We start from the raw sequence: 22,950 nt of genomic DNA on the forward strand, positions 1-22,950 counted from the left end.
TACTCCTAATCTCTAAGATTTTATTTGTTTGACAGAGAGAGAGATGGCAAGAGAGGGAACACAAGCAGAGGGAGTGGGAGAAGCAGGCTTCCTGCTGAATAGGGAGCTCCATGCGGGGCTTGATCCCAGGACTCTGGGATCGTGACCTGAGCTGAAGGCAGCCACTTAACTACTAAGCCACTCAGGCGACCCTACTCCTAATCTCTATACTATTTACAACTGAATGACCACGAGTAAAACTTTTAAATTTGGGAACATTTCAGGTTACTTTTTAGAGAACTTTAACCAAATTTGACTTTAATAAAACTGAAAATCGAGATATTTATATAAAATTCAGCATTTTAAAGTGTTCCACTTTAGTGGTTTTTAGTATATTCACAAGGCTGTACAAACCATCACCTCTGTCTAATCCAAATAATCAACCCCAGAAGACACCCTGTATCACCCATTAGCCGCAGTTCTTCATTCTTTCTCCGCCCCCACAGCCACGGCTGTCTCCACACTTGACAATTCCAGACGTTTCATATAAATGGAATGTTTTGTCTGACTTCTTTGACTGTTTCAAGGTTCATCCACATTGTAGCATGTAACAGTACTTTGTTACTTTTTATTGCCTAATATCCAACTGACTGTATGGCCACAAATTATATTTATCCATCCATCAGTTAATGGTTATCTGAGTTGTTTCTACCTTTTGGCTATAATGCTGCTATGAACAATTCTGTGCATGTTTTTGTGCAGATGTGTTTCATTTCTCTTTGTTATGTTTATCTAGCAGAATTTCTGGGTTACACTATTTTCAATCTTCTGAAGAACTGCCAAACTTTTCTACAATAAGCATTTTCATATTACCAACGATGTATGAGGGTTCCAATTTCTCCACATCCTTATCAAACTTGTGATGTTCACCTTCTTGATTAAAGACGTTATTAAAGTATGAAATATCTACTTGGAATTCCCCTAATGACTAGGGATGTTCAACATCTCTTGCTATGATACTGGCCATTTATCTTTGGAGAAGTTCTTTTTTCAGTAGGCTCTATGCCCAACATGGGCCCAGAACTCACCACCCAGAATGTCACAGGCTCTACTGACTGAGCCAGCCAGGTACCCCTTTATTCCTTTTTAAATTGGGGTTTCTTTGTTGAGTTTTAAAAGTCCCTCTATATATTCAGGATTTCCAAATATTTTCTCACATTCTCTGAGCTATCTTTTCACTTTCTGGAAAGGGTCCTCTGAAGCAGTTTAAAATTTTGATGAAGTTCAAGCTACTTGTTTAACCTTTTGTTGCTTGTGTTTTGGTGTTAGATCCAAGAAACTGTTGCCTAATTTGATCACAAATATTTATGCCAATATTTTTTCTTAAGAGTTTTGTTGGAGGGGCGCCTGGGTGGCTCAGTGGGTTAAAGCCTCTGCCTTCGGCTCGGGTCATGATCCCAGGGTCCTGTGTTCGAGCCCCGCATCGGGCTTTGCTCAGCAGGGAGCCTGTTTTCTCCTGTCTCTGCCTGCCTTTCTGCCTACTTGTGATCTGTCTGTCAAATAAATAAAATCTTAAAAAGAAAAAAGTTTTGTTGGAGTTTGAATGTTTACATCTTTGAACCACTTTGAGTTCGTTTGTGCATATGATGTCAGGGTAGATATCCAACTGTCTCAGAACCATTTGTTGAAAAGATTTTTCTTATATTGAATGGTCTTGGCACCCTTGTCAAAAATCAGTTGACCATAAGGGTTGATTTCTGGACTCTCAATCTTATTCCATCTCTCAGCATGTCTGTCCTTATACCTAAGACCACTGCCATGATTATAAAATCATGTTCGCTTTCAAGATTGTTTTGAGACCCTTTGAATATCCATACAAACTGTTATTTCCTGGAAAAAAAAATTAGCTGTTTTTATAGGAATTACGTAGAACCCATAGATAAATTTGGGGAGGACTGGCATCTTCATGATACTGTCTTCCAATTCATGCATATAGGACATCTTCCAATCTATTTAGTTCTTCTCTCAAGTGTTTATAGTTTTCACAGGTTTTTCAGTTTTGCTAAAAATTTTTCAGTTTTGCTAAAAATTTCCTTAATTTCACTGGTGTTTCAGTACAATTGATTTTTTAATATTAATCTTGTGTCTTGCAACCATGATGAAGTCAGCTTTTTTGTGAGGATTCCTGTAAGCTTTCTACAAGATCATGTCAAATAGTTTCACTTCTTGCTTTCTAATCTAGTAGGAAGCTTTTTATTTTTTCTTGCCTAATTGCCCTGGCTAGTCTTATATGTACAATGCTGTATATAAGTGGCAACAGGGAACCTGCTTGTCTGGTTCTTGATCGCAGCACCAGGTAAAATTTTAGTTTCTCATTACAGCCATTAGCTTTAGGCTTTTGGTAATGCCATTTTTCAGTTTGAGGAGTTCCCTTGTACTTCTAGTTTGAGTTTATTAAAGGATTTAAAAAAAAAAATCTTTAAGACTCAGATGGGAAGCATTTAAATACAGGATCCAAACTAAGTATAACTGACAAAATTTCAATCTATACATGAAAGCAGAATCCAGACATACATAAAAGGTCACCTATGCTTTAAAAAACCTGAAAGGGTGCCTAGGTGGCCCAGTGGGTTAAGCCTCTGCCTACAGCTCAGGGCATGATCTCAGGGTCCTAGGATAAAGCTCCGCATCAGGCTCTGCTCAGCGGAGAGCCTGCTTCCACCCCTCCTGCCTCTCTGCCTACTTGTGATCTCTGTCAAAATAAATAAAATCGAAAACAAACAAACGTGGAAGGGTGTGTCTGTTACTTCACAAAAAAGTTATTTAAAAGATATTTTTTCCTTACATATTAATAAAATCCTGGATTTCTAGCTAAACACCTAGTTTCCCTTTTTAAGAACCACATTCAGCAAAGTGCTACTACAAGAGTGGCCAACCTCATCAAAGGTAAAACGCAGAATTCAGGAATGCTTAAAAAAAGAAAAAGTCACAGATATCTTCACCAAAACTTAAATGATATAAAACAGAACTGACATTCTTGTGATGGATGTTTTAATGTAATTTTAGGCCATTCATTTTACAAACACTTATGGAGCGCCTACTATGCTTAAGGCATTGTGTTAGATCTTCCCAAAGACATAGTTTAGTCATATTAATACAGTTCTTAATGACTTTTTCTTCATGCTTGCTTCAGGGCCTACATCTAGGGCTGAACAGAAGCATACAATCGTAAGGCTGTGGTCTGGCCACCCCAGCTCTACACTCTGGTCTCTTCCAGAGGAGAGCACAGCAGTCACTATCTTGATAAGGTGTGTAGCTTAGCAATCACCATTTTATTACCTGGAGAGAAACAGATTAATAACTTCCTTTAATAGTGATCAACGAATAGATTTTGGAAAAAAAATAGACGGCTTAAGTTTAACAAAAAGTGAAGATTCTACGCTGTCAGTCATTTGACAAAACAAAAATTGAAACCCAAACAAAATCAGAATTAACTTCTATAAATTAAATAAGTTACAGGTTAGTGAAACTGTGGGAAAGACTGTATATTAAATAATATCTACATGCAACCCATTAGAAGTCTGTAAATACTCATCCAAAGTCCTACACCCTTATTCAGAAGCACTGACAAATATCAAGGTGCATAATCTGTAAGAAACTATAATTTGATGTTAAATTTAAGGGAATACTGTAAATAACTGATATATATATTTGATACATTAGAAACTAACACTTGAAAACTATTTAATATAATTTAAAGGTCTTTAATTTCAATTACAATCTATAAATGGAGATTAGTTTGGATTGTATGACAGAGGAGACAATAAAACTTTTCTCAAAGACATACCAGTACATTTTCTTAGAATAAAAGCTCAGCAAATGAGAACTTTCATACTGTGCATGGGAATAACTAAAACCTTTATTAGATATGGTTTTCCAATAACAATGTGAAAATTGGAATTATCAATTCAAAGAGCATTGAAGTCTGAAGTTTAAAAAAGTAGGCTAGATATTAAGGGATAAAAGGTAAAGGAAGACGAAAATGTTTAATACTATTCAATATATCCCCTCTGTACACAATGTTGCATATATACAACTACTCCATTTTAATTTTATTGATTTTATATAATAGTGAAATCCCCTTAAGCAACCTAGGGTATACAGATGGTGTCCAACTTGGGGGAAAAAAAGTAGAAACACACTTGATTAACAGTTTTCACCCACACATTTTAGACAGACAATTTTTTTGTTTTTTTTTTTTTGTTTGTTTTTTGCCAAGATTTTCATAGTAAATTCATAAATATAGGAAATACTTTCACTCCTTCAGTGTTAAAATAGAAAACCAAACAGTGCCAATAGTAGTGGCTTAATTATTGGCATACAAGAAAAACACAACACCAATGGGTTTTCTTCATTATGCATTTTAAATATCAATATGTGCATTTGTTTCATTTTTACAGTTATAAATTTCCTAGTCTGTTATAGACAACAGCATTTAATAGTTTTGAATCCATTGAGATGTTGCTTTCAATTTGAAATATTGTGTGTATACATGTATATAAAAAAATAACCCAATGTATGACTCATCTGACAGATGTTTAAGATCAATAAAGGCTTATTTTTCAACATGCAGTTAGGAGAGAGGGAAGCAAGCCAACCTCTCCACATTGTCTTTGTTGCTGGCTTGTTTTTGCAGTGGTATCAATAGTGGTTTTTGGAGGGAACCGTGTGCCTTCAGCCTAGCTATTTAAGAGAAGATACCACAATCAACAAGAGGGGTAAGGAAGAAGGGGGTAGGGGAATATGAGCAGGTGTTAAATTTTAAAAGTGTGCATTTTGCACTCTTCTAGGTACAGAATAAAAACAGGCCAATGAGGGAAAAGTTTTATAATTAGGAAAAAAATGCAATCAAATCAAGACATAATAGCCGAATTAAGTTCTTTTAATAGATTGCATATATAGATGTTTAGCCATACTCTTTGATCAACTCTTTAAGAGTAGAACTTTATATCCAATTTACATGCTTCAAATATCACCTTTCTTATTTGATACAGTAAGGTCTTGTATCCAAGTCTCCACTTGTACACTGAGAGCTTTAAGAAAAAACAGGACACAGAGGGAGTTGCCATTTTTAGCAGCAATGAAATATCACTAACCCCTTTTAACATACCGAATTCAAGTCACTATCAGAGGTGAGTGCACCACAAAGTCACCAGGTACAAAATTGCTATTTCATTTTTAAATTAATAACTTGAAATTACCCTGCCCCCCACCCCATTACATCCCTTCTTTTTATAAACAGCAAACATTTTGCTATTTTTATACATAGGCTAGCAGGCTTGTTTCAATATGAAAGTGCTAATTCATTTACAGATTTTTTTTTTTAATCAGGTATGTAGTGCTACAATAAATGTCCAATAATCTACATAGGAACAATCTTTGATGAATGAAAATGATGAAGATTGAATAAGGCTATCGATTACCTTATCTTATTTACATATAAAGAATAGATACCCAATGGTGAGGAAGAGACAGAAATCGGACAAATACTCATAGGTGTAAAAATTACATCTACCTTTGAGCTTATACTGTAAATGAGACATTTTAAGTAGTCCTGTAGCCCATGCCTATTTTTTCCTCAGAAAAAGAAAAGCTGCCTTCATGACATCCCCTCGTTTCAGATTTCCACAGTGTCACTTGAACTTTCAGTCAGAATCTTACTTTCTTCAAAAAATAAAGAAAATACCACCCCCAAATTACCACCCTCCCCCCCAAAATCCCTCTGGTTTCTTTTTCAGTGCCAAGTTGCATGATCAGGTCCCACCTCCTGGGTTTTTTTGTCCATCTATTGATCAATTAGTTTAGAGTAGATAACATGAACCAGTTCTGGAACCGCTACTAGGAGGAACACAAGCTCTTCACTACAATCACACAGCAGGAAAGAAAGTGATAACTCAATTCATCCCTGGTGCCGGGCCTCCAAAATTGAAAGAACTTGGCACAACTGGAGCACTGAATTTGTATCCTCCATGCTTCTCAATCATTTTGGATTCTAAAAAAACAAGTAAGTGAAAGTTTAAGAGTATTTAATCATCTTTACTACTTTGGAGAACAGAAGGAATTGATAAGACATTAACAAAAGCTTAACCCACTTAATAAACAGAAAGTTCCAAAGTTGTCCTCTCCCTCCTTCTCTTGTATAGGATTAAGAGAGGGGAAGACGTACATTATAGAGAAGATAAACCCTCATGTTATATGCAGTAGACTTCTTAGCCAACTTTCACTTCCTGATGGTAAAAAGAAATCTTTAAATACACCCTTCTGAGTCAAATACTGAATCAGAACTCAGTCTTCAACAAAGGGAAGAATAGCTAATGAATCTAAATATAAAATACCTTAGAAATTTGTGCCTTCCTTGTAAGGAGGATACTTTTTTGAATACTAATTTGACTAATAGTATTAAGACCTACAGAAAATTGTTAGGCTGTGTATTATCTAAAATGTCCTTTCCTAAAATGCATACTGAAATGTTTAAAGATGGCAAGATGTCATGATGTCTGGGATTTCTTTAATATTTCTAAGAAAATGCAGTTTTCATAACCTAAATTTTTTTATACTTTTAATAGAATTTTCTACTATCAAGCCATCACCAAGAGCTTGAGCAACTTTATCAAAGCTATTGCACACTGAAACTACACTTAAAATCAGTCAACTATGGCCAAAAACAAAACTCATTTCTACATTTCATTCTTTCGTAATTCCTATAACCTGCAACAACTGTAGATTTATACAATTTTAAATCATTTAATATAAAATGTTAAAGCTGTATTAAGTCATCAATTGCATTAAAGAGGGGTTATGGTCAATTGACATACCATGGGCTGCTCTTCTTTGATCAGCCAGAGTTGCTATATCCTGTAACTGTTTTCTTTGTTCTTCATTAAGACCGTGAGTCAAAGCCTGATACCACACAGGATTACGATTTTGTATAGCTATCAAAAAAAAAAAACAAAAACAAAAACAAGGGGGAAAAGGGCAAAAATATGAAAGGCCTGGCATTTCCTTTATAATATGTTCCTTCTACTTCACCTCCAGTTCTGAAATTCTGATCTACTTTATATTTTCCCAGAAGTAATTTAAGTTACTTTAAGTTATTTGTGAAACAAAAGATAAAGGGAAAAAAAAAATTCTGGTTTGGCTTTATGCTACAAAAAATCTTATCATTATCATACTTCGTATTTCCAGCAAATAAGAAATCATGTATATAAGTCTATAAAACATATATATAAATATATAAAATACAAAGTCACAGACAAAAACAAGCCAGTAATTCATGGCACCCAATCAATTCTTGATGCCTGCCATGTAGCTCAGAAACCATTCCTTTGTGTTTCTGTACCTTGCATCATAATCGGTTTGTCATGGGTTTGGAAGACTAATGCCTTGGTTATCAGAGAATTTATTCCACATCAAAGTTCTCATAATACACAGGAATGATAGTAGAGTTATAACTCTGTGGAGAAAAGGTGTTTCAAATATAATGCCAATTTTAATTTCTTAAGTTGGACAGAACAGAGATGTTATATTTTGTTTAAGTCCAAGTAAAGGATGGCAAAGGCACATACGATGTATTACAGGAAAAAAAGGGATTCTAAGACCACTAATATTAAAAATGGTCAACTTCTCAGAAAGTTAACTGTGTAAATTTAGCTGGAGGGGAAAAGAAAGATACACATACATAAACACACAACAAACAGATACAAGAGTGCATACTTCTGGAGAAAGCTGAAAGAGAAATAAGAAGTGGGAAAGAGGAATTGTCATTGTATAAATTTTGAAATGTACTACTTTCCTATAATGTGCATGTTTCAATATGATAACTTAAATAGAAGTAAAATAATAAAATGAGGAAATGCTCTACAACTCTATGGCAACACTAGTAACTTTGGATACTTCAGCTACCAATCCCTTCAATCAATCAAGTCAAGTTTGGGTTTGATATACCTAAAATCCCTTCTTTAAGTGACAGACACAAATAGGAACAGACAAGGGCAGAGAAATGGATCATACAGAGCTATCTGAATTACATATCTTATATAAGTCGACTTACTTTGAAATATAGCTTTAAATATCTGATACTCATCAACGGGGTTATCTTCATCATCGATGATTGTGGAATAGCCTTCCAGAGCAGTCTCCTCAGCATCATCCTCTTCCCAATCTTCATCATCTCCATCCTCACCCGCTTGCTTAGCCAAAATCTCCAAATATTCTTGCCCATCTTCATCAATATCATCTTCATCACTCCCCAGTTCCTCTGTAAGTCATAAATAGGTACATTTGTTAACAATGAAGTATTCTCTTACTCAACAAACTGACACTGATACAGTTAGTAAATTACAAATCACAACTAAATAAATTCAAGTTCCAGAAACTGGTGTTTAAATACAATATCCTGCGGAGCACCTAGTTGGTGCAGTTAGTTAACCATCTGACTCTTGGTTTTGGCTCAGGTCATGATTGGCTCAGGTCATGAGATCAAGATCCAAGCTAGGGTTCGCTGAGCGTAAAATCTGTTTGAGATTCTTTCTGCCCTACCTTTTACTCCTCCTACTCCTGCTCTCGTGCTCTCTTTCAAATAAACAGTTAAATAAATACAATATTTGGGAATAAATAGAATAAAAAAATAACATAGAAATCCAAGAAACCCAACCACAATTCCTAATACCAGAGGTTTGAAAAAGGATTACATAATATGAGATTTAGCACTTGTGCTCTGGGCCTTATGGTATATACCAAACCAAACACCAAGAGTAAAATAATATAGTTGGTTTTTTTTAAGATTTTATTTATTCATTTGACACAGAGAGAGATCACAAGTAGGCAGAGAGGCAGGCAGAGAGACAGGGGGAAGCAGGCTCCCTGCTGAGCAGAGAGCCTGACGCGAGGCTCGATCCCAGGACCCTGAGATCATGACCTGAGCTGAAGGCAGTGGCTTAAACCACTAAGCCACCCAGGCGCCCCTAAAGTAATATAGTTTATGTTATATCCATAGAACACTTTTTGTGAGTTTTTATTTAAAAGGCCAAGTTGGTGAATGATAAAAGACAAAAATGGCAATACCTATCTTATTCTGAAACCATTACAATAATTTCTCTTAACCAACATTCTATCAATTTATACTCTTATAGTCTGGTGTCTAGAAGGAATATATTAGCCAACGTCTAATCAAATTAGTTTTATGGTGCAGGTATACTCAGGTTTTAGCACTAATAAATGATAGATGTTTGCCAACAGCAAAAACCATAAATGGCTAGAACTGCTTTACATGTCAGGAGACCTAGCCCAAGTTCCTGCCTTCACTGACCTTATCCTCTAGCAGGAAGATAAGGTAGTCTCTCTACGAATGAACAAACATGAAAGCATTTGGGTATGATTCCACATTTCTTTAGAAGGGTCAAAAAAAAAAGTCCACTGATTTCTAACTAGGTAAGTTTGGCTTCTTCCACCACAAATCCCTTACCAGTTTCATCATCATCTTCAGCTTCATCATCATCATCACTGTCATTCTCGTGTTCTGCATGGCAGGCATATGCTCTTTTTAATCCATTAAATAAAAGGATAAAAGCTGGCAAAATCTGTCCAGAAACCTGATTTAAAACTTGTGGTATTTGTTCCATATCAATAAGAGCACAAAGGCCCAGAACACACATCTTTCTGTCATGAAGCCTAAAAAATAAAATAAAATAAAGATTTTCTTCTTCTTTTTTTTAATAAGCAGAGTTTCTCACAAAGTTAAATAAACAAAGATCCAACATGTGTCACTTACCCCAAGAAACAATCTACATCATTAAGCCACTGCGTAATAAAATGATTTGTAACTGGTTCAACATTATTAGGGAAGCGAAGATTTTCTAAGGTGTTGAGAAGCAGGTGTGGATTATAATACAAAGCTGCAATGGCAACTTGCAGGCACATTGTCCGAAGTTCACTCGTCTTCACCTCTCTTGTCAGTCTCTCTAAAGCTGCTTCCACAAATAAGGGAATGCACTATAAAGAAAGACAGCAAAATATTCCAAAACCTTAAGTGACAGCAGTCTAACCATCCTACCCATATTAACTGTTGCCTCAACTAACTTCTTTTTGTCTTCATTAGATGACCTAATAGTTTTTACTATTGAGGCACTCACTGAGAAATCTAACTTTAGAGAAGACAAGTCTTCATCAGGCTATCAGAGCCTCATCATGATAGCCAGCTGGATTCACAGTATTCTTATTGGCTAATCTTACTGTAGTAATCACTACACACTATATACATATGAATTGATATGATGTTATATTTCAAATATATCAGTAAAGCTGGAAACTTTATCATGGAAATTTAACAACTAAATCTATCTTACTGTAAAGTGATAATGTGGCAAACAATACGCCCACAGCCAACTATAAATCTTACCATGCATGATAACAAACAGCCATAAAACTTGTCAGTCATGTTTTCATACATATTTAAACACATGATCATTATATATTGGTTAAATTTTAAACCAATAATTAAAAAGTGTTATCTAGTGTCGTAATAAACAATACACAAAATACACAACTGTCCCAAAAGAAAAAAAAGTGGAGGGAAAGATTCTATGAAGCCTCAAATGGGAATCATAAATAGTTAGCCTCACTGACCTGGTCAATGCCACGCCCTTTGCATTGTAGAATAATGACCTCTAACAATTTTGCTGCATGACACTCTGCATCTTCTCCTGCAACTCCTGTAAGAACCTGATCAACACAGAAACAAAAAACTGCAATAAGGCATCATGAAACCTTTAAATCAGAGAATATCTGTCCTCCGTCTATAGTCTCTGGAGTTTTTAAGATACTCTAATTAATATAAACGATTACAATATTCATTATACAGACAGGAATCTAAAGCAACTGTGAGGATTTGGAGTTACTGGTTGGCTGTATCTCAGCAATCCCACACCTTAGTCTACATAATCAAATCACCTCCCTTGTAGTGCCATTCTGGACTACAGCATGTTGAAAAACACTATCTTCTCATACAACCATCATAGCTAAAGCACCCTACCTTTCTCAGGGATATTAGGCTATGTAAAGAAGTACAAAAAAATAAGTAATAATAATAAGCTGACATTGCTAGGAAAGACATTTCTTTACACAAGTCTCATAAAATAAAAAATAGTGTCACTGGACTGGGAGAGGAGGGAGAAGCAGCAGCTTGTTGATGGCAAATGCTATTATCAAACAAATAAAAAACATGGACTTGACTTGCTACTTAGAGAACTCTCAAGTGTTATAAGTAACTTCTGGAAAAGAAAGGATTTGGTATAGATAGATATCACTATTCCCAGAGTATTAACATTAACTGTATAATTGACAATAAATAATGAATAGTACACCAGATGATTATTTTGTGACTAGGTGTTCAGAAAGAAAAGATATCAATGAAGACAAACCCCTCTAAAAATTCCATGGAGCAAATAATTTTTTTTTTTTTAAAGATTTTATTTATTTATTTGACAGAGACAGTGAGAGAGGGACCACAAACAGGGGGAGTGGGAGAAGGAGAAGCAGGCCTCCTGCAGAGCAGGGAGCCTGATGCGGGGCTCAATCCCATGATCCGAGCCAAAGGCAGACGTTTAATGACTGAGCCACCCAGGCACCCCCAAAATCATTTTTTAAATGCCTAATGTTTTTGTTTTTACGATTTTATTTATTTATTTGAGACAGAGAGCAAGTGAGCGCACAAAAGAGAGAGCACAAGTGGGGAGCAGAGGGAAAAGCAGGCTCCTTACTGAGCAGGGAGCCTGACGACTTGGGGCTCAATCCCAGGACCCTGGGATCATGTCCTGAACTGAAGGCAGACACTTAACTGACTGAGCCACCCAAGCGCCCCTAAAATGCCTGTTGTTAAACAGCTAGCTGTCTCTTAGCACTGTTAGAAATGCAAACCCAATTATACTGACTTTGATACTGAAGGACCCCAATTCAACAACTGTATCCCCTATCTCTTGTGTAAGAAAATCATTAATAAACAAAACAACACACAAAACATTCGGCATACATTTACTTGTAGTTTTCCAAGAAACGGCACAGTACTTTTGACTTTTTTTTAAGATTTTTATTTATTTATTTGACAGACAGATCACAAGTAGGCAGAGAGGCAGGCAGAGAGAGAGAGCCGAGGAAGCAGGCTCCCCAGTGAGCAGAGAGCCCGATGTGGGGCTTGATCCCAGGACCCTGGGATCATGACCTGAGCCGAAGGCAGAGGCTTTAACCCACTGAGCCACCCAGGTGCCCCAGTACTTTTGACTTTAAGTAAACCCTTGGTTTTTACAATTTTGCTATTTACTAAATAATCACTGTAAAGCCTTCATAAACCTGTATCTTCCAAGAATTTTCTTTCTAAAACATCTTTAGGGGAGCCTGGGTGACTCAGTCTTCAAGTGTCTGCCTTTGGTTCAAGTCATGATCCCAGGGTCCTGGGATGGAGCCCCATATTGGGCTCCCTGCTTGGCAGGAAGCCTGCTTCTCCCTCTCCCGCTTCTCCTGCTTGTATTCCCTCTCTCACCGTCTCTCTCAGTCAAATAAATAAATAAAATCTTAAAACAAAACATCTTTATTTCTGATCCTTTCAAATCTCTCTCAAATAAATTCTTGTTCTTTCCTTCTTCTGATTCAAAGGCTAGCAAAGAATTAGGCCAAGGTAAGCTCCAGGCACTCTAAACATAAAAACATTTATAACTCCAATAAAATGTCAGGCCAGACAGGGGAACCTGGGTGGTTCGGTGGGTTAGGTGTCTGCCTACAGCTAAGGCCACGATCCCAGGGTCCTGAGACTGAGTCCCATGTCAGGCTCCCTGCTCTGCGGGAAGTATGCTGCTCCCTCTGCCCCTCTCGTGTCCGCCCTCTCTGAAGTAAATAAAATCTTAAAAAAAAAAAAAAAAAAAAATCAGGGCAGACAGAAGACAAATACTCGTCAAAGCCATTATTGTAGCATGTAGGAATCAGTTTTCTAGTTTATAACTTTTAAAGCCCTTATTCTGTCAGACCCATATAGTATTCACTATAATGTGTCATGTGACTCTTCACAATTTCATACTTATCACAGCACCAGCCTCATACATATATCCTTATATTAACTAAAAAATGACCTACCTTCTTACACATACTATATATCATTTCAAGATACTTGGTATCAGAGAGAAGTGTGTCTGTATCAACTGTTACGTAATTATGGAGCAGAGGCATCATATCTGTATTAACAAAAAGCATAAAAATATTAAAAATGAGTTAAAAACATAAAAAGTAATATAAGTCAAATATCTTTACTAATACAAATGCTGTTTCTGAAAAATATCCTTAGAAAAAGAAAGCAAATATGCGATTGGTCTGTAACAGAGAGAGAGAGAGAGAGAGAGAGAGAGAGAAAGAGTGTGTGTGTGTGTGTGTGTGTGTGTGTGTGTGTGTGTGTGTAATGCAAGGAGTATTATTATATATTGTACAAAAAGACTGACAGGAGCAGGATGCTGAGAAAATGTGTTAAAGGAAACAAATCTAAAAGGATAACTAAATCAAAATATATAATGGAAATCAATGTTATCATCTTTGAGCATTAACTACAAGTGAAGACTTGTAAATAAAGAAGCCTTAGAATATTCAAAAGCGTATATTCAAGTGATATACTAAAAATAAATCAAAACAGGGAAATCATCAGTATTTCTATGTTTACTTGTCTTACCTGTAAAGTAATCAAAGCCATCTTGCTGAAAAACCTCAAATACTAGAGGTAGCAACTGCCACATTTGTGGAGACACTTGCTGACACGTCAAACTATGTGCTAAAGAGAAGATCTCTTCATAGAATTCTGAAAGAGAGTATGGAGTCATTAGGACAATGCTTGCTGATATGAAAAAGCAGGAAATTCTAAGCATAAGTAAAGGTATATACCTAAGACATGCTGCTGTAAAACAGTTCCAATGACCTGTAAGCAGATTCCCTCAAGCTGCTGGGTTATCTAAGAGAGAAGAAAAAAGTGGATGTAACTGTAGCACACCAGTGAATTAATAAATAATGTATAATGCAATTCACTGCTTATTAAAATACAAAGTCAGTATCTTAAATCATTTTAAATCTTTGTTTGAAGTGACTCATTATAAAATTGTGAGTCAATGTGGAATTGAAATTTAGTAAAATACCATTATAATGAAACACACACAAAAAATCACTTGCACAGTTTACCTAAAAAGTAAAGGAAAAAGCAGTATCTTGGGAAAATATAAGTAATTATGAAAATACGGAGCCAAATCATTCTGCGGATAGATTACAGACCTTTTTGTGTTTAAATATAGATCAACTCAGCCCTGATGTAACTGAAGAGTCACTCTCAATAGCTTACAGAAAAATTATTTGAAAGAAGGCATTATTTTTACCACTCTCACTAATTCTTAAGTCACCTCTATTCACATAATTGTTAGCTACGGTGAACCACACCCCAAAACCAAAAACACAAATTCCTCTTTAACTGTCAGTACGATCCTCAATCAGATCCCCAATCTCTGGAAGCCATGAGAATGTTTAAAAAGTGAAGAGGGGAGACAAAATAAAATTTACTAACTGGATACAGAACCAGGACATCCATTTCAATTACATATACTTAAAACATTTTCAACTCTTCAAATATAGTAACATCTGTTTTGTTAACCAGACACAGCTATAGAATTCCTCATGGCTTCTTCCTATCTTCAATTATAATGCAGAATATAAATAGTTTACCAAAAATCTCTGGTTGCAAAAGGCAATTTGAAGATAACATGGAATTACAATTTATGGATATAAATATCTGCATTGGAATTATAAACACCAAATTCAGGACACTGGTTACTTCTAAGGGAAAGAAGAAGGGAAATGAGATTAGGAAGAGGTCCTCCAAGGGCTTCAATTACATCTGTCTGAAATTGTTGTTCTTAATGGAAATAAAGTCTAAGGGATATACTATAAAATGTTAAAATCTAATAAATTTAGGTGGTAGCTAAAGGGTATTGGTTATAGTTTTCTGTTCTTTATCCTTTTTGAACGTCTTAAATTACTCCATTTTTAAAAATTCATGATTACAATTCTCTTTAAAGACAACCGTAAGATGGGGCACCTGGGTGGCTCAGTGGGTTAAGGCCTCTGCCTTCGGCTCAGGTCATGATCCTAGGGTCTTGGGATCGAGCCCCACATCGGGCTCTCTGCTCCAAGGGGAGCCTGCTTCCTCCTCTCTCTCTGTCTGCCTCTCTGCCTACTTATGATCTCTGTATGTCAAATAAATAAAATATTAAAAAAAAAATAGACAACTATAAGAGAAACTATAAAGATGATAGTAATGGTAGCACAACAATGTATACTTAATGCCACTCGACTATATTTTGAAAATGGTTAATGGTAAATTTTATGTTATGTGTAGTTTACCATCATTAAGAAAAAATTTTTTTTTAATTAAAAAATAAAAACAAAACTAGAAAGATGCCTGGGTGGCTCAATCAGTTAAACGTTTGCCTTAGGCTCAGGTCATAATCCTGGAGTCCTGAGACCAAGGCCCATATGCTTCTCCCTCTGCCCCTTCCCTCCACTTGTAATTTCTCTCAAATAAATAAATAAATCTTAAATAAATAAATAAATAAATAATCTCAGGGTTTTGAGATTGAGCCCTGCAATGGGCTCTGCGCTGGGCATGGAGTCTGCGTAAGATTCTCTTCTTCTGACCTCCCCTTTCAAAAGAAAAAAATGGGGCGCCTGGGTGGCTCAGTGGGTTAGGCCTCTGCCTTTGGCTCAGGTCGTTATCCCAGGGTCCTGGGATCAGGCCCTGTGCTCAGCAGGGAGCCTGCTTCCCACTCCCCCGCCCCTGCCTGCTTCTCTGCCTACTTGTGATCTCTGTCAAATAAATAAGTAAAAATCCTGAAAAAATAAAATAAAATGGGAAAACTAGGAACTAGAAAGGTTTTCCTAGGAATCACCACACTACTGGATCTGGATCTGAGACAGGTAACCTAAGAGGCTGCCAAAATCCAAAGCCTTGAAGTAAAGATACAGTAATACAAATACCTCCTTCCTATTCCTTCTAATACTAAAGAATCTAAAATATTTGTAAGATACCAATCTTTTCCTTAAAAAAGGGAACTAGTTAAAAGATGGAACAGTCAGGATGCATGTCAAAGATAACCAGAGAATTTAGATAAGCCAGAGCCTTCCAAAAATGCATTAGAACTATTGCTGAAAAACGGCTTTAAATTCCCTAAAACTTGGATCATTACCTGGATCAAAACCTTATTAACACTGAATCATTTTACCTCTTTATGATCTTCAACTACACTAAGAAGTGTGTCGATGGTATTCAGAATTCCCATAGCAGTAACTGCTTTGTCATCACTTCCTTCTTCATCTGGCCCAGTCTGGATTACCTGATTAAATGTCATTGCCTAGAGTCAAGAGAATATAATTTAGGCTTGCCGTTACAGCAGTATAAACACATTTTGGTCTAAAACTTAATTTTTAAAATGTTCTCACAGAAACAGCAAAACCAATCAATGTTACCACTGATTAATATTAAGAGTCTGGGCTCTACAATCAGAAGGTTCTATCACTTACTAGGTGACCTTAAGTTACTTGACCTGTTTCCTGACATTTCATTTGAGAACTTTATCATAGAGATACTTTGAGGCTTAAATGAGGCAAGGCATAGAAATTGCCTAATATTACCAATATTCTTATTAATATTATTGGCTAACATTTGACAATGCCCAAATATAGGTATATTAATCAAGTCTTTTTGTCACAAAATTGTTTTCAAACTTCTGAGAAGTAAAGGATGGAGTCCTAATAACCAGCTTATTATAAATGCAATATACATACTTAATGAATGCTGCTACAGTTATTCAAATATCCTTCCCCATTTCAAAATCAGGTTTTCACAAAACTCTGCTTTTGCTTAAATCCACAGCAGATACCAAGACCTAGATTCCTGAAACCTCAATACTCAGCAAAAATATAAACTGCATCAAATAAATCACTGTACTGGGATTATGAATGGTAATTGTTAGGGCATGTTCATACTTTCTATTACCCTTAAACAATTTACATTGTTAATTCTCAAAAGTTTGGGGCTATGTATAGTAAACAAAGGCCAACTATTGAGTAACTACCATTTATAAATTTCATTAAAAAACAAAAACAAAAACAACAACAACAAGGGCGCCTGGGTGGCTCAGTTGTTAAGCATCTGTCTTTGGCTGGGGTCATGATCCCTGGTCCTTGGATCGAGGCCTGCATTGGGCTCCCTGCTAGGCGGGAGGTCTGCTTCTCCCTCTCCCACTCCCCCTGCTTGTGCGCTCTCTCTGTCAAATAAATAAAAATCTTTAAAAAAAAAAAAAAAAAAAAGAAAAAGAAAAAGAAAAACTACCTGGGGTACCTGAAGGGCTCTTTTTAGAGCTCACATTTTCTCTCAGTATATGAATATATTAAAAATAAACAAATATATTTTATATATAAATATATAAATATAAAAAAATATATTCTTTATATAGAATTAAATGAGCTAAATGTATGAATTAAATACAGATATAAGGCTTAAAACAGTACCTGATATACAGTAAGCTCTATGAAAATACTTAATAAAAGATTAAGTACTGAATAAATGATTGGTTCAAATAACATACCAAATGCTGTGTCATTTCTACTGCAATAGGAGTAACTTCTTCACTATACTCGCAGATCATTTTCTGAATTACATTGGTAAGATCATCATTTTCTGTTTCTCTTATTATATGAAGAAGAGCTTGCATTACAGGTCTGATGAATGGTGTAATATACTCTTTAGCTGTAAGAGAAAAAAAATTTGGCCAAAACCTCCTAAAACCTGATATAACATATATCAAATAATAGATACTTTCCCATAAAGGGAAAGAAAATGTGTCAAGTTTCTAGGATTATGCCTTTTTAAATTATTTGTAAAAACACTTCACTATTTTTGAGATATAAATCCTTTACCTTTTTCTTGATTGCTGATCAACACCTGAAGTGCAATGGCAGCTTCCACTTTCACGGGCATTTCTCTATCATCAATCAGACATCTTCTTGTCAGCTCTAAGGCCGTCTGCAGGTTCTGGTCACTTTTGAACTTTACTTCACAAAAATAGTGAAGGACCCAGCAAGCCTTTTATTAAAAAATGCAGTGAGTTACTATAGATATCCTATCCTTAAAATGCCCCAAGCTACAGTATGTCTATTCCAAAAGTTCTGTGTGGGAATCTGGAGGCTGGCCAGTGGTAGATATGCCCAGAGACACAACACTAGACCAGTACTATGATCCCAAATTATTCTTTGGCTGCATGACATTTGTGTGGATAGCAAGGTCTGAATGCAAAACACAGACAGACACTGCTATCAGACACAGATGAAAACTATGCACACATTACAGCAGCCATTTAATATTTACATGAAACAGAGGTCTAAAAGGAAATAAGGCTTTTATTAAGGTGAGCATTAAAAAGGCTCCACATAAAAGTCCACATAAACAGTCATTCATTACAAAACATAAATATATAAGTGAATAAGGATGAAAACATACCCTCGCTCTCATATAGCCTAGTTCACTGCTGAAGAGAGGGAATACATGATTCTGCAACATGTATTCCATCTGATCTTTGTAGATCTTTTTCTGTAAATATAAACAACAATTATTTTTCAAAGAATTCCAAATATAATAAACTCAAATGCCAAATAAATACACAAATGTTAAAAATAACTATGTCAAAACACATTTATTCTAATTCTTTCTACCTCAGGATCCATATCTAATTTTCTTATTCTCAAACTTCACCATCAAAAAACACTGAATACCTTTTCTTTAATCTTTTTACCTCATTTGCTTAGAAAGTTTTTATACTAAAACTTAACAGCAATCATGTTTGAGTAATGGGAGTGTGGTTAATTTTATTCCTTACCTTATAAAACTATTATAATGAAAAAAGCCTCACTGAAAAAGTTCTAAATGAATACAACACAGTTTGAGAAAAGACCCTGCTTACAAAGTAATTATCTGGTTATCTAAAAAGATATTCTCAGGGTACCTCAGTGGCTCACTTGGTTAAGCATCTGCCTTCAGCTCAGGTCATGATCTCAGGGTCTGGGGATCGTGCCCCATGTTGGGTGTCCTGCTGGGGGAGGGGGAAGTTTGCTTCTCCCTCTCTTATTCCCCCTCCCAACCTGTGCTTATGCACTCTCAATCTCTCTCAAATAAATAAATAAAATCTTTAAAAAATAAAAAACATTTCTGGGGCGCCTGGATGGCTCAGTGGGTCGAAGCCCCTGCCTTTGGCTCAGGTCATGATCCCGGGGTCCTGGGACTGAGCCCCCCATCAGGCTCTCTGCTCAGCAGGGAGCCTGCTTCCCTTCCTCTCTCTCTGCCTGCCTCTCTGCCTACTTGTGATCTCTCTGTCAAATATATAAATAAAATCTTTTTTTAAAAAATTAATTAAATAAACAAACAAATAAATTTTTAAGTTTTAAAAAATGCATGGTTAAGGAAAAAAAAAAGATATTCTCATGAATCTTTAGAGTCTTTTCTAAGTGGTAACAAGCTTTTAAAAAGAAATCCTAGGGGCACCTGGGTGGCTCAGCGGGTAAAGCCTCTGCCTTCAGCTCAGGTCACGATCTCAGGATCCTGGGTTCGAACCCCGCATCGGGTTCTCTGCTCAGCAGGGAGCCTGCTTCCCCTCCTCTCTCTCTGCCTGCCTCTCTGCCTACTTGTGATCTCTCTCTTTGTGTCAAATAAATAAGTAAAATCTTCAAAAAAAAAGAAGAAGAAATCCTGGAATTGCATATTATATCAAATCTAAAAATATATGCTTGAAAAACTGAAGACTGAGACATAGGAACTAAATACAATGTGGGATCCTGGACTGAATCATGGCCCATAAAGGACATTAGTGGGAAATCTTGCACAATGTGAAAGGGGTCTGTAAGATTAGTGACTAGTAGGCTATCAACATTAATTTCCTGATTTTGAGAATTGCAATACGGCTATCTTAGATGCTAACATTAAGGGAAGGTGGATGAAGAGTAATGAAAAACTATTTTTGCCATTTTTCTGTAAGTCTAAAATTACTTAAAAATAGAAAGTTAAAACAGAAAAATCTGAACTTGCCAAGAGAACTCACTGAAGAGTCCCAGCCTGCCATATAACAAATAAACACTGTCTTTAACTTATAAGCTAACAGAAGGATGGGTGAACAGGTATAAAAAAACTAAAATATAAACAAAATATACCTACAAACTCATGGTGATATGGAACAAGGTTCCTGGGAGTTAAATGATTGTGACTAAATATTCACTTACACTTTGGTTACCATTTATTAACTTTTAAGCAAAATAAATTTCAGATCTCATTTATGAAGTCAGACACAATGTGTACAATTAGGTTGAGGTTCCTAAATATAAATCTAATCCAGGGTCATTCTTTATAGAAATTTATGTCACAAAAGCATGACATTCCTAGGCTATGAATGGATTCATTCATGTTTTTAAATTTCTTTAGAGATAAATTTTTTGAAGGCAAAAACACTATTTCATAATTATCTTACAATATAAATATAAAACAAATCATCCAAAAGGAGTACCTTAAGCACAAGCAGCAAAAGAAAACATAAACTGGACATAATTTCAGAATCTTATCAAAACTTATACTTCAAAGGACATCATCAAGTGAAATGATAACCCACAAAATACTTGCAAATGATATATATGAAAAAGGTCTAATATTTAGAATATACAAAGAACTCTTAACAATTCAACAATGAAAGGACAAATACCCAGCTAAAATATAGACAAAGGATTTGAATATACATTTCTCCAAAGAAGATATACAATAGCCAATATGCACATAAAAAGATTCACTGTATCATTATTAATCAGAGAAATGTAAATCAAAACCACAATGAGGTATTGTTTGACACCACTAGGACTGCTGCAATAAAAAGGTATTAATTGTTGGTGAGGACAATTGGAACCCTCATACAGGGCTGGTAAAAAATATAAAATGATAACAGCCACTTTGGAAAACAGTCTGTCAGTTTCTCAAAATATGACAGCAATTTGACTCCTAGGTATGTGACCCAAGGGAAGTGAAAATATTATGTCCACACAAACATGTGTGCATAATGATCAGCTTTAGTATTCAAAACAGCCAAAAATTGGAAACAGTGCAAGTGTACACCAACTGATGAATGCATAAATAAAATGTGGTATATGATACAATGGAATATTATTTGGCAACAAAAAGGAATGAAGTACTGACATATGCCACAACACGGATGAACTTTGAAAATATTGTGCCAACTGAAAAAAGCCATTTCCCACGAAGCATATGTTACATAGCATTCCCTTTACATGAAATGTCCAAAATGGACAAATCCATAGAGATGAAAAGTAGATTGGGGGTAGCCCAGGGCTGAGAAGTTTGGAAGAAAACAGAAATTAACGGCTAATAGTTTCTTTCGGTGTTGATGGTTGTACAACTCTGTGACTATAATAAAAACCACTGAATTACTCACTTTAATGGGCAAACAGTACGGTATGTGAACTGTATCTCAATAAAACTGTTATTAAACTACCTGTACACAAAAGAAGAAATACCTTCAGAAGTATTTCAGCTAAAGAGCCAATCATATGCAGGGCTCCATCTTTTTTTCGAGGATCAGCATTTGGTTCTGTAAGAATCTGGTAGCAAAATCCCATTGTCTTTTGCAGTACCTAGATTAAAAAAGAGAAGTTAACACTTTATTCAATTTCCTAACAATCCTTAACAACAATAAAAAAAGACAAAATGACTTACATGGCTAACGTTATCTGAACAGATTTTAAATATTAAAACAAAACTTCTCTATATTAAATAACCCACCTCTTTCCTCTTGCTACAAGCTGTAAACAAGAGTGTCTGGGCAGCAGTGGTAGGAGAAATGAAATCTTCAAACACATCTGGAGAATAAATTTAAAATTAATACGAAAACCAGTAATTTCAATTTCTTCAACATTTTCAAGTAATTTACAAATGATGCTCTGTAAAAGTAAGACCTTAAAATTATGCTGAATGTTCATGTTAGGTATAAAGAGGAAACCAGATTCCTATATAATTTTGCAACAGCCTAATTTCATGTCTCTTCAGTACAAATTAAATTTTAATCCATTAATTTCTCTTAAGGATCATTATCTTTCATATAAAACCAACTACCGTGAGAATTTTCACAATATGGTCACAATAGTACAATTTACTACAAATACAAAAGATTTTGGTACGAAGGACTAATATTCAACATTAGTCAAATTACAATCCTTTAGTTCCATGCAGAGATTCCACGTGATTCCAGCTTCCCATATATGTCTTCTCAATTCCCATACATATCATGACTCACATGGGATCCAACAGTATAGTTTTGACACTTAGTGTTAAGGTGTAATCTTGAATTTCTAAGTTTTAGCATGTGCCAAAAGCACATCCAGTAATTGTAACTTATTAACACTACTATCAGTGTCTGCTAAAAATGAAGACTGTCATTATTAAATGCCATAACTAGTGAACACACCCCCAACGGTCTAAAAAATGGATAAATTACATTAAAACAACAAAGATCTTTCAGTACCAAAGGAGAGGCCTTAAGATACCATTATGAATACTATATACAAACTTAGCTACTGACATATTTTGTTTCTAAGAAGGTGAAAATTTACCAAACTTCATGCGTATATATTCATAAGGGTCTTCTTGCCAAAGTTCTTCATCAGCATCTGTATAGCACATCAATGGAAAAATAACATCTTGGATAATGCCCTGAAATTTAAAAGTTAAGGAAGTAACCTTAGGTCAGTCTTTAAATTTAAAACTTTAATTTTGGTTAAGTGCTGAAACAAAAGCAA

The 22,950-nt window shown here is 35.5% G+C and overlaps 1 protein-coding gene across 3 annotated transcripts in view; it reads right to left on the minus strand.

Annotated features, from left to right (window-relative positions):
- Nucleotides 1–3,878: 3,878 nt before the first annotated feature.
- The window catches only part of LOC111159420 (importin 7), a 57,356-nt gene continuing 38,284 nt past the window's right edge, over nt 3,879–22,950 (minus strand). Inside the window, exons 10-25 of one of the 3 annotated variants that reach the window (XR_002641415.1) lie at nt 22,765–22,864; nt 21,938–22,014; nt 21,673–21,789; nt 18,608–18,697; nt 18,028–18,193; nt 17,697–17,857; nt 16,332–16,460; nt 13,951–14,017; nt 13,742–13,867; nt 13,159–13,256; nt 10,663–10,758; nt 9,809–10,029; nt 9,630–9,708; nt 8,090–8,161; nt 6,855–6,971; nt 3,879–6,031 (exon numbers count right to left, since the gene is read on the minus strand). Coding sequence is in view for 2 of the 3 variants with exons in the window: in XM_022521869.1 (XP_022377577.1) it covers nt 5,934–6,031; nt 6,855–6,971; nt 8,090–8,296; nt 9,503–9,708; nt 9,809–10,029; nt 10,663–10,758; nt 13,159–13,256; nt 13,742–13,867; nt 13,951–14,017; nt 16,332–16,460; nt 17,697–17,857; nt 18,028–18,193; nt 18,608–18,697; nt 21,673–21,789; nt 21,938–22,014; nt 22,765–22,864 (2,076 nt within the window). In the remaining variant the exon portion in view is untranslated. Of the gene's footprint in view, nt 6,032–6,854; nt 6,972–8,089; nt 8,297–9,502; nt 9,709–9,808; nt 10,030–10,662; nt 10,759–13,158; nt 13,257–13,741; nt 13,868–13,950; nt 14,018–16,331; nt 16,461–17,696; nt 17,858–18,027; nt 18,194–18,607; nt 18,698–21,672; nt 21,790–21,937; nt 22,015–22,764; nt 22,865–22,950 lie in introns of all 3 variants that reach the window. The other 2 variants (XM_022521869.1, XM_022521871.1) reach the window with 2 other exon arrangements.

The sequence above is a fragment of the Enhydra lutris genome, unplaced genomic scaffold, assembly GCF_002288905.1.
Source record: "Enhydra lutris kenyoni isolate GAN:26980312 unplaced genomic scaffold, ASM228890v2 scaffoldscaffold68, whole genome shotgun sequence".
Lineage (NCBI taxonomy): Eukaryota > Metazoa > Chordata > Mammalia > Carnivora > Mustelidae > Enhydra > Enhydra lutris.